A 12,428-nucleotide genomic window follows, 5' to 3' on the forward strand; every position below is an offset into this window, starting at 1 on the left:
CACTGATTCCTGCTTTATCTTTCGTTATTAATCACTCGTCTATCTAGCTTATGATTTCATTTCTCTCTTCTATCATTTCTCAATATTCAACTGAGTTTTTTGACACATACAGATAGAAACACACGCACACACACACACAGATATACACACAGACACACACACACACACACATACATAAAGCACATTGCTTGTATTATTTCACTTTTTTTCAAGCAATAGTTCGATTTACAGAAATCTTATATTAACAATAATAATATTAATATTATTAATAATAATAATAATTTATAATAATAATAATTGTTATAATAATAATAATAATTATTATTATTATTACATTTTATTATCCGACATTAATTCATTTCAACATTAAACCAACCAACTAAACCTCCACTGGTACATAGCTCAGTGGCCACATTACATCAATTATAATCGTTAAACAAGCACTAACCTGCCCTCTTAACACCACCCCCAAACTTTCACACCCCCCCCTCAGTAAGTTTGCTTCTGATACCGCCCCTTGCAGGTGACTATGGGCAGTCCCCGGGCTTAGGCCTCCTTAGACTTCATAGCACCTTCAGGCACGACCTCAAAATTTATGCCTCAGATGAGGGCAGAGTTCAAATGACCGCTGCTGCCTTTGCCAAGGTTTGGGTGGGCGGGGCTTGTGTAGGCAGGGCTGGTGTGTGTGGGACTTGTTGTTGTTGTGGCTGTTGTTCGGTGTTTGTCCTTTCGTTCGTTCGTTCTTCTGTCACTCATTTGTTTGTCTTTTTTTTTTTTTTTTGATAACTCACTCACTCGGTAATTTATTTGTCTTTCCGTCCATTTATTTTGACCACTGATTGGTAGGTTTATTTATTCATTCATTCATTCATTTGTATATTGATTCATCCTTTCATCCATTCGTTCATTAATTCATCTATCAATCTATCTAATCTCCTCAACTATCTACCCCATCAACTATCTACCCCCTCAACTATCTACCCCCGCAAAAGGGTTTCCTGGCACTGGAGGGAGAGCTGACTCCCATCCTAGTGCAAATGGTCAAGAGTGCAAACATGAATGGACTATTGGACAATGAGAATCAGTCCACTGAATATCACAAGGCGTTAGATATGATGATGTTGATGTGGTTGTTGTCGTTGTTGTTGTTGTCGTTGTTGTTGTTGTTATTGTTGTTGTTGTCGTTGTTGTTACTATTGTTGTTATTATTATTATTGTTGTTGTTACTTACACAGAGTGAAAGAAAAACTGCAATCTCTTTTGAATGTTGACAGAGAGTTTAATGATGAAGATTATGAGACGGTCTGTTTTTATCAGTCAATCATTCAATCAGTCAATCATTCAAACGGTCAATAAATCAATCAATCAATCAATCAATCAATCAGTCAGTTAATCAATCAATCAATTAATCTGCCAATCAATCAAGCATTGAACAAAATTTCAATTATTCAATCAATCAATCAACCATTTATTCAATCAGCCAGCCAACCAACCAACCAACCAGCTAACCAAACAACCAACCAGCTAACCAACCAACCAACCAACCAACCAATCGATTGATCACGTGGTTCCTTTTAGTTTGTACCGACGAAGAGTGCCTCGGTCATAAAGGCCATGGCTTTTGTGGGCAACCCTAGACTGGCCTGCCTCAAGATGCATGCCATGATGGTCAGTCTGGTTGAAAGGGTTAACGAACTCAAAGAAGACCCAAAGGCATCTGGTTAGTCTCAATGTTTGTTCATTCACTCACTCATTCATTCCTTCGTTTATTTATTTATTTATTCATTCATTAAGTACATTCATTAATTTATTCGTCCAATCATACATTCATCCGCAACATAATACCACATGCCCACTCGGAAATGCTATTCGTTCATTCATTCACCACTCATTTACTGGCTACCCATTTATCTATTCAATCACTCACTCATTCATCGCATCATCCATCCATCCATCCATCCATTCCGCTGATACACGACTATAGACATGAAGCTATACCATGGGGAATCGTGGGAGCTGATGAACAGACGGTGGGGAAAGTTGGTGAAGGATTTCATCCTGGCCGACGGACAGTTTGACATCAGTAAGGTTCCGGATATTTACGACTGCGTTAAATACGACCTGCAGCACAATTCCAAGGTTCAACGTTGTTTTGTTTCGTTTGGAATGAGTGAGTGAGTGAGTGAACGAAGGAACGAATGAATGAATGGATGGATAGATGGATGAATGAATGAATGAATGAATGAATGAATGAATGAATGAATGAATGAATGAATGAATGAATGAATGAATGAATGAATGAATGAATGAATGAACGAATGATTAAATTTTTCAGGTATTAAGATTTACGGATATAGAGGCACTGCACACGTTAGCTAAGGCAATGGCAGATATCGTTATACCCCAGGTTAGATGCACACAAACAAACAAACACACAAACAAACACACAAACAAACAAACAAACATACAAACAAACAAACACACACACACACAAACAACCAAACGAACAATCAAACAAACAATCAATCAAACAGACATACATTTACACGTTTACGTACATTTTTTTTCATTCAGTCTTCTTATAAATATCTTAATTGAAAATTTTCTGATTTGTTCACTTCATTCATTCATTATTTACTCATTCATCCATCAGTTCATTTTTAATTCATCCATCATTTATCCGTCATTCATTCATCCATCTATCCATACGTCATCGGTAAAGGAGTACGGAATGACGGAAGACGAGAAGTTAGGGATTGGTAGGTGCATATGTACCCCGCTACTAAGGAAGATCCTGGCAGACTTCCAGAGAAACGAAGATGGCGATGAGCCCACTAGATTGGATTCCAGGTTTGTTCGCCTGGTTATTTCTCTCTCTCTCTCTCTCTTTCTTTTTTTCTCTTTCTTTCTCTTCTTTTTTATCATAGATATATATATATATATATATATATATATATATATATATATATATATATATATATATATTTCTCTTTTCACTCTTTTCTCTCTTTCTCTCTCTCTCTCTCTTTCTCTATTTTTTTTTATTTCTTTTCGAAGAGAGAGCGATGGCCACCACCACCACCGCCACCACCACCACCAACATCACCACCACCACCAACATCACCACCATCACCCACCATCACCACCACCATCATCACCCACCACCACCGCCACCACCACCAACATCCAGGTATTCGGAGGGCGTGACGTCACCGCAGCGTCACGTCAAAACTCGCCTCTACTTCACCAGTGAGAGTCACATCCACTCCCTGCTAACCATGCTGAGATACGGCGGACTCTGTGACGTAAGTGATGATTATGATGATGATAATGATGTTGTAGTTGATGATGATGATGATAATGATGTGGCTGTTGATGATGATGATGTTGTTAGTGATGATGATGATGATGAGGGTGGTGACTTTTTCTCATATCATCTTTTTCATCATCTTCATCGTCGTCATTATAATGTTATAAAACCCAGTATTTTTATTGTATTTCTTTGTTATCATTGCCGCCATCATCATCATCTTCGTCATCATCATCATCTTCTTCTTTTTCATCATCTTCATCATCATCATCTTTTACTTCTTTTTCATCATCTTCATCATCATTATCTTCTTCTTCATCATCATCATCATCATCATTATCATCATCTTCTTTTTCATCATTCTCATCATCAGTCAAAGGTGGATGAGCAGTGGGCAAGAGCAATGGACTACGTTGGTACAGTGTCCGAGCTGAACTATCTGTCGCAAGTCGTCATCATGTTATACGAGGATCCAACTAAGGTTGTCCGTCTGTCTGTCTGTCTGTCTATCTATCTGTCTATCTGCTTGTCTGGCTGTTTGTCTGTTTGTTTGTCTAGCTGTCTCTCTGTCTGTCTGTTTGTCTGACTGTCTGTCTACCGTCACCAGCATCATTTTCTTCTTCATATGATTGTATAATATATATATATATATATATATTTATTTATATATATATATATATCATCACCATCATCATATATATATATATATTTATATATATATATATATATATATATATGTATATATTTGACTGTTAGTTTGTATACTTTTATATGAATGTGATCATCATCATCACCACCATCATCATCATTGCATAACTATCATCATTACCATAACCTGCGTGGTCATCATCACCATCATCGTCACCATCATCATCATCATCATCGTCATCATCATCATCGTCAACATCAACAACAACAACGCAGACGTTAAATTCCGACGAGCGTTTCCATGTCGAGTTGCATTTCAGTCCAGGGGCTTACTGCGTCGGTCAGAACAAGGAGTACCTCGGCGGCAGGGGGTACAGGCCCCAACATGGGGAGAAAAAAATGGTGAGTGACTGAGTGAATGAGTGAGTGAATGAATGAATGAATGAGGGAAAGAGTCAATCAATCAATCAATCAATCAATCAATCAATAAATTTTGCAAACAGATGGGTCTTGAGATCCGCTCTGAACTTCGCAAGTGATGGAGAAGTAGTCAGAGAAGGCGGTAGAGAGTTCCAGAGAAAAGGGCCAGAAAAAGCAAATGCATATTTAGCAGAAGAGCGTTTAACACGAGTTTACATGAAATGAGAACAAGAAGACGATCGTAAACCGGCGCGTTTAGGTTCCATTAATATATCTAGGAAAGAATTCAGACTGAAACTTGTACATTAATGTGCAAGTTTTAAAAATTGTTCTTGTTTTATAGACAGCCAGTGCAATGAAACAAGATGTGGAGGTATGTGAGAAAAGAAAGGGGCACGAACAACCAGACGCGCAGCTGAGTTAAAAGCCTTATTTTAAGAGTGTAGAATCAGAAAGACCATAGTCAATAATCAATCTTAGATAAGACTAACGAAGTAACAAGAGAAGAGAAGGATTGTCAAGAAAAGGCAAAAGTTTTTTATTCTACTTAGATGAAAGTAAGAACTTCTACAAACACTAATAATTGAGAAGAAAGAGACAATCTAGATAAAGCCTAGGCAGCGAAATTTGTGAGAGACATCAAGAGTTTTAGACTCATGTAAGATAATAGGAGGAATGGTAATAGAGTGTTTGGATTTGTTAAAACAAACTAATTCAAATTTAGAAGAATTAAGTTTAAGGCACATAGAGTCAGACCAAGCGATAATTGAAGAAAGACATAGAGATAGATTATGAATAATAACACTATTGAGTTTGGATGGAGGACAAGAAGTATAAATATAAGATTCATCAGCATATAGTTGACTAGTGAAAGAAAAATTATTAATAATACGAGAGGTAGTTCAGATGTGTAGAGTATAAATAGAAGAGGACCAAGGATTGAACCCTGAGGTACCCCGAAAGTAAGAGTAGAGGAGTTAGAAGTAGAATTATTGAGAACAACAGAAGAAAAACGATTACAGAGATAAGAAGAAAACCAAGATAGACAAGAATCAGTAATGTTAAAAGAAAGATCTAGCAGCCTCAAGAGAGTAGTATGATCAACAGTATCAAAAGCAGAGGAAAAATCAAAAGCAAGAAGAAGAGTAAGATTGCTATTGTCACTATTATGCTATTATGCTATTATGATCTTCCTAGGACTCATCTTCAACGAACAACGGCACCAGCAACGACAAAGCAGATTACGGCGGCGTTGCCAGCAACGATGACGTCATTGGCAGCAGCAGTAGCAGCTGTGGCAAGAAGCAGCTGAAGATGTTTCGAGAGACGGTAACCAGCCCTGCCCAGCTGCACACAATTGAAACCGTCATCGAGGAAGATATTGTTACGACAGCTGTTACGGCTACTATAACTGCTGTCGATTCAGCTACTGTAGCTATGGACACAGCTGCCAGTGAAGTAGCTCCAGCTGCTTCTAAAGTTATACAGGCTGTAGTTGACGCGCCTGATGAAGTTGCGGTTGTGGATGTGATCTGTGAAGGTTTGTTGTTGATGGTCTTATTGTTTCCGTGTTTTTAATGCTGCTTTTTTCATCGACGGGGTTGTTGAAATCGACAACAACAACAACAACATCAACAACTTTAATAAAAACAACAGCAACAACAACATCAACAACAACATCAACAACAACATCAACAACAACAACAACAGTTGGAGACGTTGATGTAGTTGACAAAGCACCCGTTCCCACGGCGGCCCGAATAGGAAGCCAACAAATTAATATGTTGAATCAACAACATATTACGCCATGTTTGTTGTCGTTCTTGATGATGATGATGTTGTTGTTGATGATATTTTTGATGATGATGTTGATGATTTTGTTCTTGTTGATAACGATGATGATTATGATGAAAGTATCAGTAGTAATGATACGATATCGAGTCATTATTATTATTACTATTTTGTTGTTGTTAGCCTTGAAACTTCGAAAAGACGCATTCCAACTACACCTCCAGCCAAACAACAACAACAACAATCCAAACCAAGCAACGACAACCAAACCAACATCATCACCAGCGACAACATCATCGTCGTCATCATCATTTCACAATGTCGCCCCTCTGCCCCTATCAACAACCGCTTCAATAATTCTCTACACAACAACATCTAATTTGTATACGACTACAACTACAACTTCGTCGAAAACAACTACTACTTCTGCTACTACTACTACTACTATTATTACTGCTACTACAACTATTACTGCTGCTGCAGCAGCTGCAAAACAGCACGTTGATAGGTCGTCGAGGTCGATGATAAGAAGAGGATTTGTGGTGAATGAAAGTAAAACTGAAAAGGTTTTTCATGCTTTTTTTTGTGGTTTTGTTGCCGTTGGTGGCGATAGTGGTGGTAATTTTGGTGTTTATTCATTCATTCATTTGTTCGTTCATTCATTCATCCATTCATTCATTCATTCATCCATTCATTCATTTATATTCATCCATTCATTCATTGACATGCAGTCATTCATTTATTCATTCTTTTGCTCACTCACTCATTAAACAGGAAATGGAAAGCATCTCTTACTCCTCATCATTAGAACGTGACGAAATATTACCATCATCATCAACAACAACAACAACAGCAACATCATTGTTATCATCATCATCATTTGTGTCGCCCCCAATAGCATCATCATCATCGTCGTCGCCAATTTCTTTTTCAATGCTAACGATCGAAAGTTTACCGAGACAGAATTTATTTACAAGCACACTTGTGGACCCGCAAAATTTTGCTGCTACTACCGCTACTTTCGCTACTTCCGCTGCTTCTACTACTACCGTTGTTGCTGCTTCTACTTCTGCTACTGCTGCCACTAACAGCTACAATTTTTCAATAAGATGTCTACCCAATAAAGAACAAGAACGGCATGATCATCATCAACAACAACAACAACAACAGATCGCTATTTTAACAGAGTCTGGTAACAACAACAACAACATCGAGGACCTTGTGGCCACTGCATTCGATTTCTCATCAGCAGCTGTTGCAGCAGCAACAACAACCACAACATTCTCCTCAACGAAGATCATTACTGACCAATCAGATCATCTGTTTCGACAAACTATCTATGTCAAACAACTCATCGCCAATCGACGCCGCTGTTTCTAGGTCACTGACCTCACTGCCAAATACTATAGCTACTACCACTACAACAGCTTCTGATACTTCTGCTGCTGCTGCTGCTACTGCTTTTGTTGACGAAACTCCGACGGAAACAATGACTGAAGCAACATCGCCACTCTCGCTGGGAAGCTGTAGTAGCAGTAGTACGGGTAGCCTCTTTAGAAACTTTCTCGATGATATCACGGTTTGTGTTGCGTGTGTGTGTGTGTGCGTGCGTGTGTGCGTGCGTGTGTGTGTGTGTGTGTGTGTGTGCGCGCACTCGTGTGAGTTGAGTGTTGGGATTGGCTGCTCTTGATTGGCTGCAGCACGGTTTTATCCTGTTCTATTAATTAATTAAAAAACTTTGGTTAATTTATTCACCTATCCATTCATTCAATCTATTGGTCGGTCATTCGATCAGTCATTCATCCATTATTTCATTCATTTATTCAATCACTTTCACGATCCAGCCACCCAGCCAGGAATGCAAGAAAGCCATAGTGAAGAAACATTCCATCGAGATGACGACACTCCTACAACAGCAATCATCATCATCATCGTCGTCGGCTGCAGCCACAAATGACGTCATGTTTGGTAGTAGTGGTTGCGGTGCTGGTAGTAGTAATGGCGGCGGTCATGGTAATAGTAGTGGCATGAGTGGCAACAACAGTAATTTGGTGAATTCCAGAAGGAGGCACCAGTCTTCTGGAAGTGTTGGTAGGTTGCCCTGATGATGATGAGGAAGACGACGACGATGATGATGATGATGATGATGAGGACGACGATGATGATGATGAGGAGGAGGACGATGATGATAATGATGACGACAACGATGAGGAAGATGACGACGACGATGATGATGATGACGATGTTGAAAGTGATGATGATGATGATGGTACAGTTGGCAATAAAATGAATGACAACTCGCAACCAACAAACACATTCAACGTAACGAACAACATCACCAACAACAAACAACAACAAACAACAACAGAAGGCATTTCAACGCGCGAGCCCTGCTGCAACATATACAGCAACAACGACAGCAACGACGACGACGACGACGATGATGACGTCATCTACCAGCAAGCAGCAACGCAGCAGCAACGAAAGCAGCGAAAGCAACAGCGACAACAACAACAGCAACGAGAACAGCAGCAGCAACAGCAGCTTCACGATTATAGCTGCTTGCTTGAGTTGCAGCAGCAGAATGCCGTCATTTCCGGTCACGTGACGCCGCCATCTTCTTCCGGTTTCAATTATGACACTGGTTAGTTGTATGTTTTGGTCTTTTTTTATCTTGCTTTATTGCTATTGCTGGTATAGTAAAAATAATAAAATGAAATTATTAGCGATTAAAATTGTAATAATGATAATCATCATCACAATCATCATCACAATCATCATCGTCGTCATCATCGTCATCATCATCGTCATCATCATCAGTAGCTTCAACGATTCCTCTACTACCACCGTCGTCGTCGTCGTCGTCAACAAACATGCTGGAGCGTGTGGCCAAAGAGACTAGAAGTCGTTCACTGGAGACCATACAGAAGAAACTCGGCGGTCATCATCAGCACCACCACCACCACCACAACAACAATCATCAGCACCATCACAGTCATAGTAATCAGTCCAATCGAGATCATCACCACCACCATCATCACCACCATCATCATCATCACCACCACCACCACAAAGGTTAGAGTTTTTGAGTCGTGCAGTAAAATACAATAACGATAATGATAACTATGGTAATAATGGGTTGACATGGCCTCCAGACAAACAACAATTAATGAATTATTGTATTTTTCAAGAAATTTGTCCATAAGTTAATTTTGAACGATCACTTTTCATATTTTACTATTCAACTATTGCAATTTCTGTTCTTTGAGTTGTTTATCATTCGTTTTGTTCGATCTGCGTTCCGCCACGTTGATCACATCAAGTTTTCCTTTCGTTCATACTCTTGCAATATCTTGATAGGGTGGCCCAACAAGTGAAAACTCCGGGTCTCCCTAGTAATGTATTCCACTGAATCACTGATTAAAAGATTTTTTGAATTTGAATAATAATAATTATTATTATTATTATTGTTATCGTTATTACTATTTTATAGAGCACGGTGGAAGACATAAAAGGTGTTCTTACTTGGCTCTCTTCAATTCACCAAATCTTGAATCACTGGGTAAGTTTTATGATGACGACGATTATGACGATGACGATGACGACGATGATGATTATGATGAGGATGACGACGATGTGATTATGATGATGATGGTAATGATGATGGTGGTGATGTTTGAGGCGGGAAGAAAAGCGGAGTCGGAAATTTTTTACCTGATTTTTTATTTCTGGTCTGTGTGTTTTACATTTTTATCTCATTCTGTTTTAGTTTAATTGGATGAATGAATGAATGAATGAATGAATGAATGAATGAATGAATGAATGAATGAATGAATGAACGAATGAATGAATGAACGAATGAATGAATGATCAATTGATTGATTGAATGAATGATTGAATAGATGAATGAAGGAAGGAACGATTGACTAAATAATCGTTTGATGATCAGACGATTGAGTCACTGTATTAATAAGTACAAAAATTACTGATTAAATAAATGAATACTAACTAGGTTGACCGATTGATTGATTGATTGATCGATCGATCGATCGCTTGATTGATTGATTGATTGATTGATTGATTGATTGATTGATTGATTGATTGATTGATTGATTGATTGATTGATTGATTGATTGATTGATTGATTGATTGATTGATTGATTGATTGATTGATTGAAGCCACCCAGAAAGTTCTCTTCAGCACCAAATTAATTAGCGGTTCAACAAGCGCTCCTATACTGTCTGAAATCGGAAAAGTCCAAACTATTGGTTCGAACGGCCTATGTATCTATTAATAAATTATCCTAATTGGGGATGTTTCACGCTAATTATGCATAAATTTTGCTAATTATGAGGCTGGTTTTGCAAATATTATGCTAATTTTTAGTCATAAATTTTTAGTGATAAGTTTTGGAGTTTGCTTTTTCACGTTCGTTAAAAGTTTTTTTCTTCCTAGTTTTTTGTTTCATTCTTCATGATGGTGATGACGTCGATGATGATGATGATGACGACGACGATGATGATGACGATGATGATGACGCTTTTTCTACGGAATGTGTATATTTCAACTCTTCTTTTTCATCATCATCTTCGTCGTCACCATCATCCTCATCTCCAACCAAAAACAACAACATCATCACCATCACAACGTATTTCTGATTTTCACCAATTTATTGCCCGGTTAATATGTTAATTGGTTATGTTAATTAATTCAATTGAACCACACCCACCTTGTTCTATTTTTATCACACATTTTTCAAGTTATTTCATGTTTTCTTTTTCATGGTCCTTATTCATGAATATTCATCACACCATATTCCTAACTCTTCATCTTTCACTCTATCAATACTTATTACACCAGTAAGAATTATAATTATATAATTATCGGTAGTTGTAGTAGAATTATCAATACTATTAGACCTTGCATTGTAGCTGTCCATGTTAACTACTATGATATAGTTTGCATACATACATATGTGTATGTATATATGTATATATATATATATATATATATATATATATATATATATATATTTCAACCAATCAGATGGCTGGACAGTTCCAAGTCTCCGCCCACTCGAAACCCTCCACAACGCATTGACCCTGAAACAAGTGGAAAAATTCATAAAATCGGTCACGGAACTTTCCGAAAAGAGTGATGACGTCACTGAGGGAGACGGTGGTAGTAATGGCGGAGGAGGGGGTAGTAGTGGTAGACTAGAGGGTGGTGGCGGCAATTGGGGCTTGAGGGAGCAGGAGTCGCTGCAGTCGTCGTCAGAGTCGAAGTTGTCGCTCAAGAGTGTTGACGACGCGTCTGCTTTCTGCTTTGATAGAAGTTAATAATTTGATATCATTTTTATTTTGTCATAATTTTTTTTTGTCACCATCACTTATCATTATCGCCGCTTAACTCATTGACATCATCATTATCATCATCATCATCACATTAAAAATGGTCAACTTCGTCCTCATCATCATCACCACCACCACCTCCTTCCAGGTTATTACTGCTCGTCGATGGAAGCTTGCTTCAACCCGCCGACATACCGCCCCTATACCCCGACGAAACCCCCATTGACAGCAGCAACAGCAGTTTCTACAGCAGCTGCTTCATCGTCATCTTCGTCGTCGTCACCGATTAAATATATTCCTGTGGATGAATTAAAACTCGATGCATCTCTCAATCATTATTGACGATGATGATGATAATAATGTTGATTGGAGTGATGATGATGATGGTGACGTTGATGATGAAGATGATGGTGAAAAGTTGGTGATTGAGATAACAATTGAACAATGAATAACAACTCAATTAAATATTCAATTGACTTTTTTTATTACTACTAAGCTACTTTAAAACTTCTAAGCGATTGATTTTAATTGATTTTATTATTATCCCTATTTTTTTATTATTATGATGATGATTATTATTATTATTGATGTTTTTATTGTTATTCTCATTATTACCTTTCTATTCTACCCATTGTTCGATGTTCACCCGTTTTACACTTGAAATGTATATGTTTGTTTGTTAGTTTGTATGTATGTATGTATGTATGTATGTTTGTATGTATGTATGTATGTATGTGTGTGTGCGTGTGTTTGTTTTCGTGTGTGCGTGTGTTTGTTTTCGTGTGTGTGTGTGTGCGTGCGTGTGTGTGTGTGCATAAATATATCTTAACGTTTGTGGAACTTTTGCTGATATAAATACCAATTGATGGCGTTTAATCTTATTTTAGTTGTTGAATCTTTTCAATAA

The 12,428-nt window shown here is 38.0% G+C and overlaps 2 protein-coding genes across 2 annotated transcripts; both read left to right on the forward strand.

The window, feature by feature from the left end:
* Positions 1-522: 522 nt before the first annotated feature.
* Positions 523-4,372, forward strand: HELRODRAFT_79032 (hypothetical protein; the record flags this gene model as incomplete). Its single annotated transcript, XM_009018922.1, has 10 exons — positions 523-645; positions 993-1,105; positions 1,236-1,302; positions 1,579-1,720; positions 1,985-2,139; positions 2,336-2,407; positions 2,723-2,850; positions 3,191-3,305; positions 3,684-3,791; positions 4,235-4,372. Coding segments are annotated over 10 exons (1,161 nt in total), but the record flags the coding sequence as incomplete, so codon positions are not given.
* A 1,102-nt stretch (positions 4,373-5,474) lies between these two features.
* Positions 5,475-12,206, forward strand: HELRODRAFT_191638 (hypothetical protein; the record flags this gene model as incomplete). The annotated part of the gene is made up of 9 exons (XM_009018923.1): positions 5,475-5,523; positions 6,089-6,187; positions 6,455-6,735; positions 7,485-7,748; positions 8,014-8,260; positions 8,538-8,813; positions 9,663-9,731; positions 11,217-11,504; positions 11,670-12,206. 9 exons carry the CDS (start codon positions 5,475-5,477, stop codon positions 11,861-11,863), a joined length of 1,767 nt encoding a protein of 588 aa, XP_009017171.1. The 3' UTR covers positions 11,864-12,206.
* Positions 12,207-12,428: the final 222 nt, after the last annotated feature.

This window comes from Helobdella robusta (genome assembly GCF_000326865.2).
Source record: "Helobdella robusta unplaced genomic scaffold HELROscaffold_23, whole genome shotgun sequence".
In the NCBI taxonomy this organism is placed as follows: domain Eukaryota; kingdom Metazoa; phylum Annelida; class Clitellata; order Rhynchobdellida; family Glossiphoniidae; genus Helobdella; species Helobdella robusta.